This window comes from Moschus berezovskii, chromosome 11 (genome assembly GCF_049115385.1).
Source record: "Moschus berezovskii isolate FMDL1 chromosome 11, NW_MosBer_1.0, whole genome shotgun sequence".
Classification (NCBI taxonomy): Eukaryota; Metazoa; Chordata; class Mammalia; order Artiodactyla; family Moschidae; genus Moschus; species Moschus berezovskii.
Window position 1 is genome coordinate 101607072 of NC_142470.1, and position 21856 is coordinate 101628927.

The 21856-nt window shown below is 42.8% G+C and overlaps 1 protein-coding gene across 5 annotated transcripts in view; it reads right to left on the reverse strand.

Annotated features, from left to right (window-relative positions):
* IL33R (interleukin 33 receptor) overlaps positions 1-21856 on the reverse strand; it is a 77210-nt gene that overhangs the window by 20248 nt on the left and 35106 nt on the right. For 3 of the 5 annotated variants that reach the window (XM_088841600.1, XM_055399780.2, XM_055399781.2), the window contains exons 1-5: positions 10001-10085; positions 8700-8871; positions 3413-3623; positions 1654-1828; positions 1398-1560 (exon numbers count right to left, since the gene is read on the reverse strand). In XM_088841600.1, coding sequence (XP_088697726.1) covers positions 1398-1560; positions 1654-1828; positions 3413-3623; positions 8700-8760 — 610 coding nt within the window. In that variant the 5' untranslated portion in view covers positions 8761-8871; positions 10001-10085. Of the gene's footprint in view, positions 1-1397; positions 1561-1653; positions 1829-3412; positions 3624-8699; positions 8872-10000; positions 10086-15230; positions 15369-21856 lie in introns of those variants that run through there. The other 2 variants (XM_088841598.1, XM_088841599.1) reach the window with 2 other exon arrangements.

A 21856-nucleotide genomic window follows, 5' to 3' on the forward strand; every position in this document is an offset into this window, starting at 1 on the left:
TCCAAAGACCCATGAAAGCGATAAACACGTAAGTCTGCGCTTCTGCTCACAGCCTTCTGCCCGTGTGGCTCACCGTATCAGAAAAATCAAATTCCTGTAGCATTGTTGCCTGAACATGGGAGAAGTATTTGCAGAGGTTTCATCAATAGAGAGAAGCCTATTTAATCCCTAGTACAACTAACTGAATGAGAAGTTAGTTCTAACGGAGCACGGATGCATTCCTGTACCTCTTGATTCTCACTTATTTCAGAATGCTGTGATTAAGAACCTCTGTGGAGTTTGATGTTGAACACTGAGAGATACGAACACAAATGTGGTTCAGTGATGCTCATTTTACAGGGGCGGAGCCCTGGAAAACTCCAGACAAAATTCTTGTCTACTATTGTTCTGTCCAAAGTAATGTGCCAGGTGTATAGGTTTCATCTATACCCATAGACAAAGCTATGCTGAGGGGAACCCAACTCTTTGTAGATCTGTCAGGTTTGATTGTGAAGCCTTTCCCCTGATGCATTTTTATAGAATGTAAAGTGAACTTGAAATAAAAATTAGAATTAAATGACCTACCTAAGGTTGTAGATGATGATGAAAGCCTTACAAATCAAGATTGAAAACCACCCAATAATATCTATGTATCTCTTTATAAAGTTTCTCGTTATACTTCTAACCCAGTTGGTTATATCAGAGAGTAAATAGATCTTGTTCTATTTATAGAAACTCTGACAAGACATTGGGAGAAAGAGAGTTAATCTTGCTCTTCAAATAGTTGAGCTGCTGTTCAAAAAAATGTTAGATGATTGCATTACCTTTGAAAAATTAAAACATAGAGGAGAGAGCAGATATGGCTTTGGATTAGTAGTGTGATTTCGCCCCCTCCCCCAAATGTCTTAAAACTTGATGGTGTATAATTTAGAAAATCTCCTTGCGTCATATTACAGGATATGTAAGAGGATTAAACCAGTCCATTCTAAAGGAGATCAGTCCTGGGTGTTCATTGGAAGGACTAATGCTAAAGCTGAAACTCCAATACTTTGGCCACCTCATGCAACAAGTTGACTCACTGGAAAAGACTCAGATGCTGGGAGGGATTGAGGGTAGGAGAAGACGGGGACAACAGAGGATGAGATGGCTGGATGGCATCACCAACTCTATGGACATGAGTTTGAGTGAACTCTGGGAGTTGGTATTGGACCGGGAGGCCTGGCGTGCTGTGATTCATGGGGTCGCAAAGAGTTGGACACGACTGAGCGACTGAACTGAACTGCACTGAACTGAAGAAAAGATGAGACAGGAGGAAGTTCAAGGAGGAGGATAAAATACAGACAAATCCACAAGAAGGACACAACTTCTCTCACTTTATCTATTTTCAATATTGTCCTTTGTTACATTTAGTAGCTTACCAGTAACTCTGAATGATCTGGTTGCTGTTACAATATATTTGACTCCATACTCATTGTGCATAAATTTACATGTATAATCACCAGTATCCCTGTTGGTTGCATCATCAATCAGCAAAAACGACTTGTGTGCCAGGTACCTTGGTCCTTGAAGAACTTCACAGTTCTAAAATGAAAGGTTCCAGTCCACTTTTAGTAATTCTTTCATATCTATTTTGATTGTGTATTTTCATCTATTTCCTGGCAAGTTTCTTTTTACCTTAAACCACTCAACAGGCTGTGTCCAATTGTAGCGGTCAATTGTAGGACAAAATATTAGGGAATTTTTTTCTGATCCAGATGTCGTTGAATATATCAGGTAATCTGGAATATTGCAATCTGGTTGTCTTTCAAAAATGGTGACATTCACATATCCAGTCTTATTGGAGGTAGGACTATTAAAATAAATCAAGCAATTTTTTAAAAGTCACTTAGCATTATGCAATAATTTAATGCAACTCTAACTTTTACTTGATATTATTTAGCATTATGAAATGACTTAATCCAACTCTTAATCCGGCAAGAATACTGGAGTGGATTTCCATTTCCTTCTCTAGAGGATCTTCCCAACCCAGGGATCAAACCTGCGTCTCTTGGATCGGCAGGCAGTTTGTTTACCACTGAGCCTCCAGGGAAGCCTAATCCGACTCTAATTTTTACTTAATATTAGCATTATGAAATGACTTACTCTGACTCTTTTACTTAATACTAACATTATGAAATAATGCAACTCTATTTTCCCTACCTAAAACAATTGATATAGAGTAGTTCTTATTTTAAAATAGTCATTAAAATCTAAAGTTTTAATTGCTTTTTTGGTTACATTTTAAATAAAATATAACCCCTTGTAGTTGCTGTTCAGTTGCTCAGTCGTGTCCAACTCTTTGCAATCCCATGGACTGTAGCCCACCAGGTTCCTCTATCCATGGGGTCCGCCAGGCAAGAATACTGGAGCAGGTTGCCATTTCCTTCTCCAGCAGATCTTCCTGGACGAACCCACAACTCCTGTATTGGCAGGCAGATTCTTTACCACTGAGCCACCAGGGAAGCTTAAAACATAACCCCTACTGTAGCCTTAAAAATGACTCCCTCACCATTTCTCTATATACTGTATGTGCTGTAACACCAACACCTGATAGAATAATGAAAATAATTAGTATCTATTAAGAGTTTTCTATGTACCATTGATGGTGGTAATATTACCTCGTTTTATGTTCATAACAGGCTCTGAAGTGGGTTCTGTTATCATGTGTATTTGACAGATGAGGGAACAGAGAAGGAGAAGTAACTTAACAACACGCAGATAAGTAGTGAGGACCCTGGATTCAAACTAACACCATCCGTCCTCAGAGCCCAGGCACCGAGCTAGAGCGACTCGCCTTTTGACATAGTTGGTCTCATAGCTTGGGCACACACCATTTATGACACAACATTCGTGACGATCGCATGCGGAGTGATGGCCTCGGGCTTGCCCCTCAAGTGGCAGGCCCGGGTGAGCACCCTTTTACATTCACCTCGACGTCACGCATCTAGGTCACTGCTCTGTGTACTGGATTGTTCTTATTTGGAACTCAAAGTGAGTGATTGCTCTCAGTTTCTCAGGCACTAGAAAAACCTGCTCTTTTTCCAACTGGGCTACAAGTTAAGCCCTGAAATCACACATCCAAATAGCTCACCAGGGACTTCCCTGGTGGTCCAGTGGTTAAGACTCTATGAGTCCACTGCAGGGGACACATCCTGAACAGAGCTCAATCCCTGTTCGGGGAACTAAAATACTGCATGCTTTGCAGTGCCTCCAAGTAATGATAACAAATAGTTCACCACCACCTGAACTTCACCATGAGGACACTCCTAGAAGTGCTCTTTTATTCAGATTACTTCATAAATTTGACTGTTCCAGAGAGGTCTAGAAAGGGAAGAGAAGTGAGGCGGCTCAGAATATCAGTTGTTAAAGACAAAGGAGCAGGCCTGGATGATACCGTCTGACAATGCAGGTATAAAATCCGGAGTCGCTGACTTTGGCTGGAAGGAACTTGAGATGCTTCCCTGAGGCAACTATCCGATTTCCTCTCTGGGTAGTAATACTTTTGTTGGTTTTTGAGTAATACCACTCCACAGGGTATGGAGATTTTTCTTGTCTGGGACATGTCACAATTAAAGCCTCATTTTCCAGGCCCAAAAATGATCTACCTGCAAATTAAACAAACAAACACATAAATTTGTTTCTTGTTTTTTTTTTCAGAATTCAGACAATACCAACTTTCTTATGGCTCTGGTTAAACCACATATACCAGTTTATAGCAAATGGCAAAATCTGCAACTCTGCTCAAAGCTTTAAAAGACTACTTAAGAATAGTTTCTTGTATTTCTATGCCACCTTTATAGTTCTGGTTTCTCATTTCTTAATTAGTAAATTCAGCATGCAGTTTCTATCCCAGGCTAATTTATACACTTCCAGAAGGAACAGCCTCTTAAATCCACAGAGTGTTGAGGTGGGGAGCCCCCAACCACGTCAGATTCATTTCACATATGATAATATACATGTTTCAATGCCATTCTCCCAAATCATCCCACCCTTACCCTCTCCCACAGAGTCTGAAAGACTGCTCCACACATCCGAGTCTCTGCTGTTGTCTCGTATACAGGGTTATCGTTATCCTCTTGTTATATTCCATATATATGCGTTAATATACTGTATTGGTGTTTTTCTTTCTGGCTTACTTCACTCTGTATAATAGGCTCCAGTTTCATCCACCTCATTAGAACTAATTCAAATGTATTCTTTTTAATTGCTGAGTATTATTCCATTGTGTAAATGTACCACAGCTTTCTTATCCATTCGTCTGCAGATGGACATCTAGCTTGCTTCCATGTCCTGGCTATAATAAACAGTTCTGCAATGAACACTGGAGTGCATGTGTCTCTTTCAATTCTGGTTTCCTCGGTGTGTTTGCCCAGGAGTGCGATTGCTGGATCATATGGCAGTTCTATTTCCAGTTTTTTAAGGAATCTCCACACTGTTCTCCGTAGTGGTTGTATTAGTTTGCATTCCCACCAACAGTGTAAGAGGGTTCCCTTCTCTCCACACCCTCTCCAGCATTTATTGCTTGTAGACTTTTGGATAGCAGCCATTCTGACTGGCGTGAAATGGTACCTCATTGTGGTTTTGATTTGCATTTCTCTGAATATGAGTGATGTTGAGCATCTTTTCATGTGTTTGTTAGCCATCTGTATGTCTTCTTTGGAGAAATGTCTGTTTAGTTCTTTGGCCCATTTTTTGATTGGGTAGTTTATTTTTCTGGAATTGAGCTGCAGGAGTTGCTTGTATATTTTGGAGATTAATCCTTTATCAGTTGCTTCATTTGCTATTATTTTCTCCCATTCTGAAGGCTATCTTTTCACCTTGCTTACAGTTTCCTTTGCTGTGCAGAAGCTTTTAATTTTAATTAGGTCCCATGTGTTTAATTTTGCTTTTATTTCCAATATTCTGGGAGGTGGATCATGGAGGATCCTGCTGTGATTTATGTTGGAGAGTGTTTTGCCTATGTTTTCCTCTAGGAGTTTTATAGTTTCTGGTCTTACATTTAGATCTTTAAGCCATTTTGTGTTACTTTTTTTGTATGGTGTTATGGCAAGCCACTCCAGTACTGTTGCCTAGAAAATCCCATGGATGGAGGAGCCTGGTAGGCTGCAGTCCGTGGGGTCGCTAAGGGTCGGACACGACTGAGCGACTTCACTTTCACTTTTCACTTTCACACATTGGAGAAGGAAATGGCAACCCACTCCAGTGTTCTTGCCTGGAGAATCCCAGGGACGGGGGAGCCTGGTGGGCTTCCGTCTATGGGGTCACACAGAGTCGGACACGACTGAAGTGACTTAGCAGCAGCAGCAGCAGCAGCAGCAGGGAGTGTTCTAGTTTCATTCTTTTACAAGTGGTTGACCAGTTGGCTTCACAGCTGAATTCTACCAAAAATTTCAGAGAAGAGCTAACACCTATCCTACTCAAACTCTTCCAGATAATTGCAAAGGAAGGTAAACTTCCTAACTCATTCTATGAGGCCACCATCACCCTAATACCAAAACCTGACAAAGATGCCACAAAAAAAGAGAACTTCAGGCCAATATGACTGATGAACATAGATGCAAAAATCCTTAACAAAATACTAGCAGACAGAATCCAACAACACATTAAAAAGATCATACATCATGACCAAGTGGGCTTTATCCCAGGGATGCAAGGATTCTTCAATATCCGCAAATCAATCAATGTAATACACCACATTAACAAATTGAAAAATAAAAACTATATGATTATTTCAATAGATGCAGAGAAAGCCTTTGACATAAATTTGTTGATCATATGAAAAGATTTCAATTTTGATATTCTAAATATCCCCTTCTAAGCTTCCCCAGTGGCTTGGTGGTAAAGAACCTGCCTGCCAATGCAGGAGACTCAGGTTCAATCCCTGGATCAGGAAGATCCCTGGAGTAGAAAATGGCAACTTGCTCCAACATTCTTGACTGGGAAATCTCTTGGACAGAGGAGCCTGGCAGGCTACAATCTATGGGGTCGCAAAGAGTCGGACATGACTTACTGATTAAACAACAGCAAGATTAAATTGAGAAAGCTGTCATACTTTGTGATACTTTGAGAAAGAATAAGTAAATCATCTAAGCTCTTTTATGAAATATTCTAATGGATACACTGGAGAAGGAAATGGTAACCCATTCCAGTATTCTTGCCTGGAAAATTTCATGGACAGAGGAAACTGACAGACTACAGTCTGTGGAATTGCAGAGTTGGACACAACTAAGCGACTGGAAAGATATAAGCATCTGAATGCAGAGTTCCAAAGAATAGCAAGGAGAGATAAGAAAGACTTCCTCAGTGATCAATGCAAAGAAATAGAGGAAAACAACAGAATAGGAAAAACAAGGGACCTCTTCAAGAAAATTAAAGATTCCAAGGGAACATTTCATGCAAAGATGGGCTCGATAAAGGACAGAAATGGTATGGACCTAACAGAAGCAGAAGATATTAAGAAGAGGTGGCAGGAATACACAGAAGAACTGTACGAAAAAGATCTTCACGACCAAAATAGTCACGATAATGTGATCACTGACCTAGAGCCAGACATCTTGGAATGTGAAGTCAAGTGGGCCTTAGAAAGCATCACTACTAACAAAGCTAGTGGAGGTGATGGAATTCCAGTTGAGCTATTTCAAGTCTTGAAAGATGATGCTGTGAAAGTGCTGCACTCAATATGCCAGCAGATTTGGAAAACTCAGCAGTGGCCACAGGACTGGAAGAGGTCAGTCTTCATTCCAATCCCAAAGAAAGGCAGTGCCAAAGAATGCTCAAACTACCGCCCAATTGTACTCATCTCACACGCTAGTAAAGTCATGCTCAAAATTCTCCAAGCCAGGCTTCAGCAGTATGTAAACCGTGAACTCCCACATGTTCAAGCAGGTTTTAGAAAAGGCAGAAGAACCAGAGATAAAACTGCCAACATCCGCTGGATCATGGAGAAAGCAAGAGAATTTCAGAAAAACATCTATTTCTGCTTCATTGACTATGCCAAAGCCTTTGAATGTGTGGATCACAATAAACTGTGAAACATTCTGAAAGAGATGGGAATCCCAGACCACCTGACCTGCCTCTTGAGATACCTGTATGCAGGTCAGGAAGCAACAGTTAGAACTGGACATGGAACAACAGACTGGTTCCAAATAGGAAAAGGGGTACGTCAAGGTTGTATATTGTCACCTTGCTTATTTAACTTATATGCAGAGTACATCATGAGGAACGCTGGGCTGGAAGAAGCACAAGCTGGAATCAAGATTGCCGGGAGAAATATCAATAACCTCAGATATGCAGATGACACTACCCTTATGGCAGAAAGTGAAGAGGAACTCAAAAGCCTCTTGAGGAAAGTGAAAGAGGAGAGTGAAAAGGTTGGCTTGAAGCTCAACATTCAGAAAACTAAGATCATGGCATCTGGTCCCATCACTTCATGGGAAATAGATGGAAAAACAGTGGAAACAGTGTCAGACTTTAATTTTTGGGGCTCCAAAATCACTGCAGATGCTGATTGCAGCCATGAAATTAAAAGACGCTTGCTCCTTGGAAGGAAAGTTATGACCAACCTTGATAGTATATTAAAAAGCAGAGATATTACTTTGCCAACCAAGGTCCGTCTAGTCAAGGCAATGGTTTTTCCCGTGGTCATGTATGGATGTGAGAGTTGGACTGTGAAGAAAGCTGATCGCCAAAGAATCAATGCTTTTGAACTGTGGTGTTGGAGAAGACTCTTGAGAGTCCCTTATACTGCAAGGAGATCCAACCAGTCCATTCTAGAGGAGATCAATCCTGGATGTTCATTGGAGGGACTGATGCTAAAGCTGAAACTGCAATACTTTGGCCACCTCATGCGAGGAGTTGACTCACTGGAAAAGACTCTGATGCTGGGAAAGGTTGGGGGCGGGAGGAGAAGGGGACAACGGAGAATGAGATGGCTGGATGGCATCACCGACTCTGTGGACATGAGTTTGAGTGTACTCCGGGAGTTGGTGATGGACAGGGAGGCCTGGCGTGCTGTGATTCATGGGGTCGCGCATAGTCGGACACGACTGAGCGACTGAACTGAACTGAACTGAAGCGACTAACAGTGGGTACATAAATTAGTGGTTTAACCTGGACCTTGATCCTCCACATTGCTCCAAAGAAAAGCAGCCAAGTTCACCTACACAAAGCATGTTGTCGAGTCAACCTTAACCTGACCATACCTTCTATGTGCAGGCACCATGTTACATTTTAATATATTTGAATGCATTAAATCAAAATGATGCTGTATTTGTTATAAAAAATTTGTCCCCATAAAGGGGACAAATGAAGAACTGCTGATGAAGAATAACTCTAGGGACTTCATCAGATAAGACTGAAGATAAGAATCTCCCTGCTAATACAGAGGACACACGTTCAATCCCTGGTCTGGTAATATCCCACATGTCGCAAGGCAGCTGAGCCCGTGCTCCACAGTGAAGAGTAGCCCCTGGTCACTGCAACTACAGAAAGCCTGTGTGCAGCAGCAAGGACCAGAGCAAGCAAAAATAAATAATAAATGAATTTTTAAAAAAGAACAACTGTAGAACATAAATGAACTATCCACATTGCCATTCAGCTAGAGCAATTGGATAGCAAGGCACATGTTCTTGGAATTACTTAATTAAAATTGTTTTAAATCTCAGTTCAAAAGCAATACTTACTGAACCTAGCTGATGTGGAAGGTATGAGAGCTGTTAGAATTACCAAGACCCAAAGTCTCATTCTCAGTTTCTCAAGTGAGAGCAGGTGTTGAGAACCGATTCTCAAGATGATTCAGGTTGAGTCTGTGACATCCAATGGCAAGGCTCCCACCTAGGAGATTGATGATATTCCCTAAGACAGATAGTTGCAAAGAACTGTCAGTATCTCTACCAAAAAACTAAATCATGCAAAATCACAAGCAAGCAATTATCCTCTAATTAAAAATAAATTCATTAAAAACCAATTATTCTCCAATTAAAAATAATTTTTAAAATTCACAAGCAAAATATTTAGAGCCATGATTTTGATTTGCTTAATACCCCTGCCCTCTGCAAGGAGGATCCATCCTTAGCAGATCTTTAATATACGAGCTGACTTCAGACACACATCACTGAATACTGGACCTTGGGGCCATGCAGACCTTATGATGGCCGTCTGTTTCACTGTCTCATGATTGAAGCTAAATTAAGAGGAAAGAAAATAAGTTTCTATTTTTGAAAAAAAAGAAAATCATAAAATCCAAGTGCCCTAGACAACACAGTATTATAAATGCTGACATAAAACCACAAACATCCATACAGGCTGGCAACTGGCTGTGCTTTCACATGATCCCCTTCTTCCCCCAAGAACACAGGCAAGCTGTCATCCCATATTTCTTAAGGATTATAAGAAAGAGATGGGTAAAACGGTCGTCAAATTATTGCCCTAGACACTATACCAAACCCCCAAAAACATGTCTCTCACCCTGTTTGTCCCCAAGATCCACTAAAGGCTTTCTAAGACGAGTTGAAGGTCTATGGAAAACAATTACATTTTTTTTCTTTCAACAAAAGGATAACAGCTATATATTTTTTTCTTAAAAATTCAGAGGAAGAATGGAACCAATGAAGAAACTGACAAATACAGGATGACTACAATAACCCTTAATATATTTCAGGATAGCTCATTTCCTCTAAACATGAATTGTTGGTACTTTTCTCGTTACATGTATGGAAACGTTTTTACTACGAACTTTAGTTAAGTAAGTCTGCCCTGGTGGCTCAGAGGCTAAAGCGTCTGCCCACAATGTGGGAGACCTGGGTTTGATCCCTGGGTCCGGAAGACCCCCTGGAGAAGGAAATGGCAACCCACTCCAGTATTCTTGCCTGGAGAATCCTATGGACAGAGGAGCCTGGTGGGCTACAGTCCATGGGGTCACAAAGAGTCGGACATGATTAAGTGACTTCACTTTCACTTTCTTAGTTAAGTAAAGGATGCTTACCCAAAGTGATGGGCAGAAGGAAAGAACTTCAAGTCAGTGACTGAGCCGTGAAGCCTTTCCAGTTCTTGTGGCTTCTTCCTTACCGACTCCCCACATGCACAAATTCCCTCTTTTATTTTAAAGGGGAGATATGAGACATCCTTCCACACACCCACTCCACCCACCCTAAAATTTCATCTTGAGCCAAAATCCATGACTCGTGCAAAAGTGCTGGCTCACTGTATGCCAAGAACTCTTGACACTGGTATGTAAATATTTAAGGACAACAGAACAATCCTTTGGAAGAAGTCATCAGATCTTATCCCATTTAACATCAGTTACTCAAGCTAGTGCTTGGTGTTTGTGGCTCCAATATTATTACACTTTGAGTTCCAAATGATCTGGAAATCCAGGAACGCTACTACTGCCCATCCTGATATTACTTGATACTTTATTTGGCAGACTCTAGTAAGGAAGGCTCAGCCAGGTATAGCAGCTTTGGTGCTGAGAGAGTTTCAAAAGCAAACGGGGGCAAGAGATGAGAAGTAAGACTCCAAGGGATTTTGCAAATGGACTGTTTAAGGTCCAGAACTAACATAGTCTCATCCAAACATGGATTCCAGATTCTCAGATTCAAGTCCCTACAGGGCTCTTAGATGGGAAAGGCAAGTTTTTCTAAGAAGTTCATGGAAACAGAGGGAAGTCATTAGACTGCCTTACAAGGAATGACATGGAAAACCGTAATCCTCAACTCTTGGGTTCCATGTCAAACAGATGTAAGCTGCAAATTTGCCTTTACTTCCACATAGCTGGTGTGACTCAGTCATGAGTAAATTTAACGTACTTTCAAAAATAACCACATCCCAGAAGGATTCTGGAACTGATTTCAGACCAGCACAGTAAAATAATAACCAAAGCTAAGGCTTCTCTAGAATTCACTGTACGTCACGTACAGTTCTCAATGACTTATATGTACTAGCACCTTCATTCTCACAACCACCCAGTGAAGCAAGCACTATTATCATTACAGCTGTTTTACAGACAAGGACACCGAGACACCAAGTGTTAGTTGCTCAGTCGTGTCCTACTCTTTTTAACCTCATAGATTGTAGCCCACCAGGCTTCTCTGTCCATGGTATTACCCAGGCAAGAATGCTGGAGTGGGTTGCTATTCCCTTATCCAGGGGATCTTCCCAACACAGGGATCAAACCTGGGTCTCCGGCATTGCAGGCAGATTCTTTACTGTCTGATCCACCAGGGAAGCCTTGAGACACCAAGAGGGTAAGCAAATGCAAGTTATGTTACGCTAAGAGATGGAGCCAGAATTTGAACCCAAGCAGGTTGGCTCCAAAGGCTAGACTCCTAACCACTATATTATTTTGCTATGATATGATGAATGTTAAAAGAGGAAGTGCTGACCAAGAAAAGTCCTAGTGGATTTTTGGAGGCAGTTGACAACACCACCTCTCCTCGCCCTGCGGCCGGCAATGTTTTTGAGGCAGGCATCTCCTTCTGCACCAATATCAGTCATGTGGTCTCAGTGGGAGAGATGAAAAGTCTTGTCACTGCTGGGAGATTCACCACAAGATGCTGGCATCACTTCAAGGAATTAGATCTGCTTGCTGCTATTCTTGACTTAGTTATTAAGATCATATGGGTTTTAGCACTGAGAATCTGCTCCGCAGAATCAGGAGCAGGAACGCTTGGAACGGCACCCAGGACACTGTAACCTCTAGGTAACATTTGGACAAACAAAATAATACTACCTTAAACATGCTTACATTTGAATACAAACTTACATTGTGTATCCTAAAACATCTTAAAATTCTTAATTAAGTTTAGGCATTTATTCATTCAGACTAGGCCATGGTTATCTTGGTTTCCTAGTTTTCAATAAGGCTTCAGTTAGAGTTTTAATAGCATACCCATGATATCTTGCAGAAGCATTTAATAGAGTCTAGCTATTGTGATAAATAAAAGCTATCACTATAAAAGAATTCAATTATTCAACAATTAAGTCTTTGCATTGAAAGTACAATATTGCATAGTACTTATCATCAGCAGCATTCAAATTTTACAGATTAAAATAAAAACCCAAGGATGAGACTGGTTAAATAATTTGACCAAGCTCACACAGTTGCGGCTGGAGTTGAAACCAGACTTGCTGAACCTCAAAGACACGTCTTTTTTTCCCCCTAATCTCAACTAAAAAGAGAGATTACAGTGGTAAATCTTTCCTTCTTATGACTGAGACAGGAAGATGAAATAAAATAAATAGCCCTAATTTCCTTTAAGCCCATTTTCTATAGAGAACTAAGCCATTTTGGCCTCTAACCACTATGATACCATCCAGTGTAAAGTATAGTAGTTTATAATAACTTAGCAAGACAAAACATGAAAGGCAAGAGCTTCCAATAAATAACTAAATCCAAGATATTGAGCAGCCATGAATTCTGCCAAGTTAAGCAGAAATCTTCCAATGCCTGCTGACTGCAAGGGCAGATTATCTTCTTTTTAAGAATTCTCAGAATTACTCTTCATTTTCAGAATTAATCTAAACTAATTTGGCCATGGGGTCTTCCCAGGTGATGCTAGTGGACAGAGGAGCCTGGCGGGCTATGGTCCACAGTGTCACAAAGAGTCGGACATGACTGAAGCGACTTAGCACAAAATTTGGCCATATATTTTTTCTGCTAATTACTAAGATGGAGCCTGGACACGGAACAGGGTTTGGAGTGAGAATCCCTCAGTATGGGACATATACAATCAAACATACCTCTTAGACATATAGCTGGAGATGTCAAGGCATCAGTGAGCTATTTGCTGCTGACGTTCAGGAGACACGTGTAGGTTAGAGACCTCCATCCAGATATATATAAATTTGGGATACATGAGTGTATCGATGAAATTAAACCCACCAGACTGGAGGAGATCTTCCAGAGTGCAAGCAGATAGACCTTGAAGCTACACAAGAGAAAAACTGCTCGCCTTCCCTGGAAAGCTTCCCTGGAGAGAAGTATTCCTCTTTCCTTCACAGATCAGTTGGAACCCCTGTGTGTAAATCACTGCAGAAGTTTTGAGAATTTTGCTTTTGCTGTTAGTCGCTTACTCGTGTCTATCTCTTTGAGACCCCATGGACTGTAGCCCACCAGGCTCCTCTGTCCGTGAGTTTCTCCAGGCAAGAATACTGGAGTGGTTTGCCATTTCCTTCTCCTGGGGATCTTCCTGACCCTGGGATTGAACCCGGTTCCCTGAATTGGCAGGTGGATTCTTTACCACTGAGCCACTGGGGAAGCCCCATCTTTCTCCATACTCGCAAAAAACTGGAAAGTGTGGAAGGGCAAGCAGAGAAATATAGACCCTCATAATCATAGGACAAACATTTTGAAGGACGTAGATGAAGAGTTCTCCTACTGGAAAAGCAGGAATCTGAAAACCAAAGACATCCCCGATCTTTTTGAGCTGCTGGTCCACATATCCAAATATAGAAGGATCAAGCTCCTCACCTACACATCCCATTCAAGAGAAGAGAGAACGCTCCTTCCTGTGGGGGATTCTGTAGTTTAAGTCAGCAACCACAGCGGGCCACCAGTAGGGCACAGAGGTGAAGATTCCCAAAGTAGGAAAAGTAGAAAACTAATGATGACGATGAGGGCTGACATTATCAAGCATTTGATGTTAGCTAGGCGGTGGTTTAGTCCCTAAGTCTTGTCTAACTCTTGCTACCCCAGGGACTGTAGACTGCTAGGCTCCTCTGTCCATGGGATTTCCTGGGCAAGAATACTGGAGTGGGTTGTCATTTCCTTCTCCAGGGGATCTTCCTGACCCAGGGATCAAACCCGGCTCTCCTGCACTGCAGGCAGATTCTTTACTGACTGAGCCACCTATGACTTTACATCCATTTCATCTTTAGACACCACCCTTTGAGCCTGACGTTAGTACTAATATGCTGGCTTTTTAAGTCAACAGTACAAGAATTAAAGAGGTTAGATCAATGGTCTAGAGTCATCAGTAAGAGTAAGCTGCTGCTGCTGCTGCTAAGTCACTTCAGTCGTGTCCGACTCTGTGTGACCCCATAGACGGAAGCCCACCAGGCTCCCCCGTCCCTGGGATTCTCCAGGCAAGAACACTGGAGTGGGTTGCCATTTCCTTCTCCAATGTGTGAAAGTGGAAAGTGAAAAGTGAAAGAGTAAGAGCAGGGATTAAATGTGGTTCTGTGGGTGTCAGAGCTTTCTCTCATACTATACGCAGACTAGCAGGAATGGCATGACAAGGTCCATACTGAGACTTTGGGGGCAATGACACATGAATATGTCATTGAGTATGGCACATGAATATGCATACCTCCCTCTTCTCCACACCTGACACACAGAGGGTACAGCTTTAGGGACCAACTCTGCCACATTTGACCCTCCACGCTTTGTTGAGAGCCTTCAGAGAGGACAAGAACGGAGCCATCAACCAGAGGCCCCCATGCCAGACATGGATTTGAGTCAGTTAATCCTCCCTACCCACCACTCCCCTCAAAAGACGGACCCCAGAAGCCCTCCTCCTGAAAAACATCCCTCTCTTTTTCCATCTCATTTCCTTCTCCCCTTCCACACACCACATTCTTCTCCCCCTATCCCACCCCTACCCAGGAGCTCCTTTCTTCCCAAGCTTTTTTCCCTTCTCCACCATCAGAGCAGATTCCATTTCTGAATTTCAGTGGATTCCAGCAAGAACAATTCTGGAATATGAGCACTCTGCATGTACTATATACCACAAGACCCCCTCCCAAACCCACCCTCCTCCATTTCTTTTCCAATACAGCAGGCCAATGGGCTTCCCATTTGGTGCTAGCAGTAAAGAGCCCGCCTGCCAATGCAGGCAATGTGAGAGACGCGAGTTTGATCCCTGAGTCAGGAAGATCCCCTGGAGGAGGGCATAGCAACCCAATCCTGTATTCTTTCCAGGAGAATCCCATGAACAGAGGAGCCTGGCAGGCTACAGTCCATAAAACCTCACAAAGAGCAGGATATGACTGAAGCGACTTAGCATGCACATGAGGCCAAAATTCCATGTAATACAAACAAGACTTTAAGGGACTTCATCGCTCTGTACCTTGGTTTTGCCACTGGTAAGACTACCTTTTTCATAAACAGAAAACCAGGGGCAATGATTATTTTCAACCTAAATTTTTGTGTTCAAATTCCATTCCCTCTGAGATCAAAGCAGTTTTGGAAAATCGCCCCAGGGAAAGACACTTACCATCTGGCTGGTGAGCTCTTTCTTCCTCAGCTTCCTACCAACAGAGTTTGCTAACTCGTAAGACCAGTTCTCTAACAGCTCTGTGCTACATGCCATAGTCACACTTCTTTTGAAGCCTTCCATTGTCCTTATCAGTTAAGAGACAGGAACCAGGTTGCTGATGAGCTGCTCTGTTAACAAATACTGACTTCAGTTTGCACCATGTTCTCTATTTGAAAGATCTCTGATGAAGCTGCACTTTCCACTGCAACAGTAGCTCTGCAGATGGTCACATTTCCTCTTAGCTCTATTTTACCTTCCTTGTGGGTGACATTTTCAGCAAAACCTCCTGACTTCATCTAGGTGGCAGGCACTCAGTGCCCTTACAGTGAGTTGGCAGCTGAAACTATGGCTCTAAGAACAACAGTGTACATTTTTGCAGGAGGTTTTGCTGTTGATGCCACATTGTCTATGTTTTGAAAACTGATACAATTGGATGCCTAAACGTGAACCAGGCTCTGTGTGCAGGGATCTCTGCACACGCTGACCCCTACACTCCTCAGAGGCTTAGTGGATGCTCAGGGCTGATCAATTACCTTACTCAGGGCAACAGCCAAAATCAAAAGCCTCTGTAACTGGACTCTTTCCATGACAATTCCAAATCAACTGACTTTAATCATCTATGTGATTTTATTATTATTTTTTGGCTGTGCTGGGTCTTTATTGCTAGTTGGGCATTTCTCTAGTTGTGGTGAGCAGGGGCTAGTCTCTGGTTGCAGTGCTCAGGCTTCTCATCACGGTGGCTTCTCTAGTTGTGGAGCATGGGCTCTGGGACACACGGGCTTCAGCAGTTTCAGCTCCCGTGCTCTAGAGCACAGGTTCAATATTTGTGGCACAGGAGCTTAGTTGCTCTGGAGAATGTGGCATCTTCCTGGGCCAGGGATCATACTAGTGTCCCCCTCACTGCAAGGTGGACTCCTAACCACTAGATTCCAGGAAAGCTCCAATGTGATTCTTTTTCTTACAGCCCATGGAATTCTCCAGGCCAGAATACTGGAGTAGGGCAACCTTTCCCTTCTCCATTCAAACTGTTGGTTGCAAATGATCAGGATGTATCATCTGCCAAGGACGCTCTAATACAGTAGAAAGAGCAGGAGCTTTAGATCCAGAGGGTTTTTTCGCACTGACTGTGTCACTTTGGGCAAACTTCCCATCCTAAGTCTCAGTGCAAGTGGGTATTGTTATCAATTGTTGTTTCGTCAGTAATTTGTGTCTGACTCTTTGTAACTCCATGGACTGCAGCCTTCCAGGCCTTCCTGGCCTTCACTATCTCCTGGAGATAGTGAAGACATGCTCAAATTCATGTCTATTCAGTTGGTGAGGCTATCTAACTATCTTATCCTCTGCAGCCCCCTTCTCTTCCTGCTCTCAATCTCTCCCAGCATCAGGGTCTTTTCCAATGAGTTGGCTCTTCACATGAGGTGACCAAAGTATTGGAGCTTCAGCTTCAGCATCAGTCCTTGCAATGAATACTCAGGACTGATTTCCTTTAGGATTGACTGCTGTCAATAGTAAATGAATAATCGAGTATCAGCCATATTAACGAACACTGGTGGCTTTCTGCCCTCCCATATAATTAACCCACCAAAATTTTGCTTAAAAAACTTCAATTTTTTTCAAGTTTCCTTCAAGACCGGAGTCTCACCAAAGGAATCAAATCTTCTTTTCTTCTTCCCTACGATCACCATACATAAAAGATGAAAACCTCCTGCAGAATCCAGTTATTTACTGCACAATCTTTATATGGAGCCCACTTTTTAAAGAATTGTTATGGGAGTATAGTTGCTTTATAATCTTGCATTAGTTTCTACTGTATACCAAAGTGTATCAGTCGTACCTATACATACATCCATTCTTGTTTGGATTTATTTCCCGTTTAGGTCACTTCAGAGCACTGAGTGGAGTTCCCTGTGCTATGCAGTAAATTCTCATGAGTTACCTATTTTACACATGGCATCAGTAGTGTATTTATGTCAATCCCAATCTCCCAGTTCATCCCACCCTCATTCCCTCCAGGCATCCATGCATTTGTTCTCTATGAGTGCGTCATACAGAGTGAAGGAAGTCAGAAAGGGAAAAACAAATACCGCATATTAATGTATGTATGTATGTATGTATATGGAGTTTAGAAAAATGGCACAGAGAAATCTACTTTTACAGAGTCATTTATCACTTCTTCTTCACAGCTAGAGATTTAGAGAAAATGCACTTAAACAAGAAACCAAGCAGTATTTATTGATGTGCCCAGCATTGTGTGGGGCATTGTGAGAGATTTGAGGTCAGGATGGAACTCATTCCTGACCTCAAGGAACTTAATCTTTACCCCAAAAAGGAGGATGAGGGGAAGGTGCATGCATGCATGCTAAGTCGCTCAGTCGTGTCTGACTCTTTGCAACCCCATGGACTATAACCCTCCAGGCTCCTCTGTCCATGGGATTCTCCAGGCAAGAAGACTGGAGTGGGTTGCCATGCCCTCCTCCAGGGGATCTTTCTGACCCAGGGATCGAACCCGAGTCTCTTAAGTTTCCTGCATTGGCAGGCAGTTTCTTTACCTCTAGCACCATCTGAGGGGAAGGCAGCATTTTACAAACCTGAAAAAATTTGAGTGTAAATTAGAAATTTGCAACAGTCTGGGTGGTTTTAAAAATTAGAGCAGGTTATAGACAGAGGAGCCTGGGAGACTACAGTCCATGGGGTCGCAGAGAGTCAGACACAACTGAGTAACTAATCACAGTGCAGTACACTGAGAAACTATGGCACGGTCTTTGTTCAAGAGTGGAGTTTAAAGAAACCTTTCTGGCATAGTGAAGTTACGGTTTACCCAAATCTAGATCTCTCGATATCCCTTATCACATATGAATGTTAAGATAGCTGAACAGGGTCTAGAAACAGTGGCCAACTCTGCTGTGGAATGTCTTTCAAAGAACTCCTCAGCACTGGCGCTGACGTACTTAACTGCTATCAGGATGATTAACGGCATCTTCAATGTTTCCATTACCAGCTCAAGACATTTTGTGAAGTTCAGAGAGGCCACCATCTATCAGGGTCCATCAGGTTTTGTAAGAAAGAAGGAAACGTTTGATGGAAGACAGAGGGGCTTCAGCAGCTGTGAGTAGCTTCAGGAGGATTCTTGTTCTCTATCTGCAAGATCTCTGCAGAATATAGAATCCAGAGATACTTGCTGATGTACCCAACTGGCAGGGAGAGACTGGGTGAGCCTGGGAGGGGACACAGACTGCTCCCTTGAGAATCTCACCCCCCCAGACCTGAAGACCACAGCCTCTAAAAATGACTGCATCCCCTGGAGGTGAGTCTCCTAAACAAAAGTGCCCTAGAACTGATGGAAGGCCACGCTTCTCTAAGAGGGCACAAGACTTCTGTAATGACTCACCATTCAATGGCATGAAAGGAAATTGGCCAAGCTTTTTCATTTGAAATGAGGACAGACTGCTGCGGCTGGAAGAGCTGAAAACTGTTTGCTGTCTGTGTGTGTGTGTGTGCATGCACACACACATGTGCAAGAGCTTATTTATGTCTGCATGTGGATTTTGTCCACATGGACGTGACATCTTAGCTCTTTACCCAAACAAAAAGGAGCTTTTAAATGTCAAAAATCAAAGCTTCCCTGGTGGCTCAGTGGTAAAGGATCTGGCTGACATTGCAGGAGACATGGGTTCAATCCCTGGTCTGGGAAGACCCCACATGCCACAGAGCGATGAAGCCTGTGTGCCACAACTACTGAGCCTGTGCTCCAGAGCCGGGAAGCCAAACTGCTGAGCCCACGTGCTGCAACTACTGACGTCCACACAACGAATGACTCGGCACACATGCGCATATGCCAACTGGAGGAAAAATTTGATCTGAAAAATTACATTTTTTTACATTCTCTCTCTCCCTCTCCTTCCCTCCGTCTCTCCCCTTGTCCCCCCCTGAAACACAGACAGACACACATATACTCATACACTCATATTCTTCTTCTCCAAAAAACCAAACAACAGCAACAAAAGAACTGAAAATGTTTACCCAATGGCTTTTATAAAAGATGTTTATCTCCCTCCGCATTTTAACAGGGTTCAGTGTTCATGTGTCCCCTGCCAGACTTGAGACATTTAGACTAAAGGATGAGCAGCTGAGTAGTTATAAATTGTGAGGTCCCAGTGAAAAGGTCCCTTTGGTCAGCATGACAGCCAGCTCCGGGAGGGCCCCCTTCCCCCTGTTGTGCACACCCTTGCAGGGTCCTCTCTCACACTGTCACTGTGCCCAGTCGAACATGGGGTAAGCCATCACATGCACCTCCAAGATTAGGTTATGAAGAGCATGTGGCTACCATCTTGGTTCTCTCTCTGCAGTCACTGTGTCTCAGAGAAGCCACATGTGGAGCCTCCCCATGAGTATTCCACATGGAGAGGAACCAGAGCTTCATGCCAGTGGCCCACATGAGTGAGCCTGGAGGGGGGTCTTCCAGTTGCAGTAAATCTTCTGGCCAACAGGTTGACCTCTACTTTATGAAAGACTGTGAAGTAGAACCATCCAGCTAAGTCACTCTCAGATCCCTGGCCCGCAAAAGGTACATGAGACAAGAAACATGTATTGTTTAGGCTACCCAACTTTAGAGTCATTTGTTATAGAGAAATAGGTAACTTACAGTGGACAATAATGTGTCAATCACTATTTTCCTTGTGACTCTATCAACAAGGAGGTAGAAGTCAGGGGCCCTTGCTAGTATGAAATGACTTTCATTTAAAAATTCAATTTCTCCTGACTGAAGTCACACAGAGAAGGTGAAATATCATATGGCATCCCTAATATGTGGAATTGGAAAAGAAATGATACAAATGAACTTCTTTATGAAACAGAAAAAGACTCACAGACTTAGAGAACATTCTTACAGTTGCTAGTGGGGGAGGGTAGGTGAAGGAATTGTTAATTTTGGATGGACATACACACCTGCTGTATCTAAGATGGATAAGGACCTACTGTATAGCACAGGGAACTCTGCTCAGTATTATCTGGCTGCCTGGATGGGAGGGGAGTTTGGGGGAGAAGGGATACATGTGTACATATGGCTGAGTTCCTTTGCTGTCCACCTGAAACTACCACAACATTTTTAATCGGTTATACCCCCAATATAAAATAAAAAGTTTAAAACAAAAATTTCAACTTCTAGTCCTATTTAAGAGGCCTTCTGTGATCTGTGTTGTCGGGAAGTCGCTCTGTTGTATCTCTTTGGAGTTTCCTTATCAGAGGCAGCTCCCTAACTTAGAGATTGTTCCACTCTTCTTAAAAGCACTCCTTCCCCTCACCTAATCAGATAAATTTCTTCTGTTCTACGTGCTCATTCTGTATAGTCACCAGATCATTGACCGGGTATCAGAAGTAAACAAATCTGTTTCATCACAGACATCCTGTCCCTGAAATACTGGTCGGCAGTGGCATCTCAGAGGACTCATGGGGATGGGTCTCTGTGGACAGAGAGCTGACCCACAGGTGGGTACCAGGAGCACAGCATACAGACAGCAGACAGCAGGACAGCCAAGGGTTTGGGAGGGCAGAGGGCAGGAGCTGGGTCTGGGCATATGGCAGGGGTTGCATGACTTTGAGCAAGCAGTCTTCGCCCTGATCTGAAATGTTCTCATCCTGCTGAGGTGTCTCCTGTAGCAGCCTCTGCTCCTCAGAATCTCAAGCAAATGCTTTAGTCTCACACAGTGAGAGTGTGAGAGAAAATCTGATGTGTAGGTTTGATGCTGTTTAGTCAGTCAGTCATGTCCGACTCTCCGCAACCTCATGGGCTATAGCCCACCCGGCTCCTCTCCCAGGCAAGAATACTGCAGTGGGCTGCCATGTCCTTCTCCGGGGGATCTTCCCAACCCAGGAACTGAACCTGCGTCTCCTGCGTTGGGAGGCAGACCTTTCCCACTGAGCCACCTGGGAGCCCTACGTGCAGCTCTTAATACCTCCCTTTGTGCTGCCCTTTCTCCTCTGCGGTCTCAGTCACAGCCCCGCCTTCTAACTCCGCAAGAACGTGAGAGGAAAAGCCCAGCTGCAGGTCCTGTTCTCATCCACTCCTTCTGTTTAAATAAGTGTCAACATTTTCCTCATGGCCCTACATCTTCTAAAACGTAAAAATCTAGAAGCTTCCATCTGGGGTTGGTGAAAATTTAAACGTAGCCATCATTTGCTGGTATTCTCCAAACCTGTAAACATTCATTCTCAGATTATCTTCTGAGATCAAGTCCAGATATTTTGAAGAAATATTCCGAGAAAATTTAGACTCCGGAAGGAAAGAGGAATGTGGAGGGGGAAAAAAAGCTAATTTCACAGAAACCACAGACATACATTTGCAGGAAGTCACTTTAACCACCCACTTTAAAGTGTTTCTCTTCAATGTCCTGTCCAATTCTCCTGAAACCAACTTCTTCAATTGAGGACATATTTTTAAAAAGAATTTGTAAATATACTTGTGTAATACATAGCAAAAGTTATGTAACAGGCACTGCATTTTTGTCTGAAGCACAAACAATGGAGTATTGAGACACCAGACTAACTTTAAAATCATGTGTTTCAGACTATAATGAGCAATCCTCAGT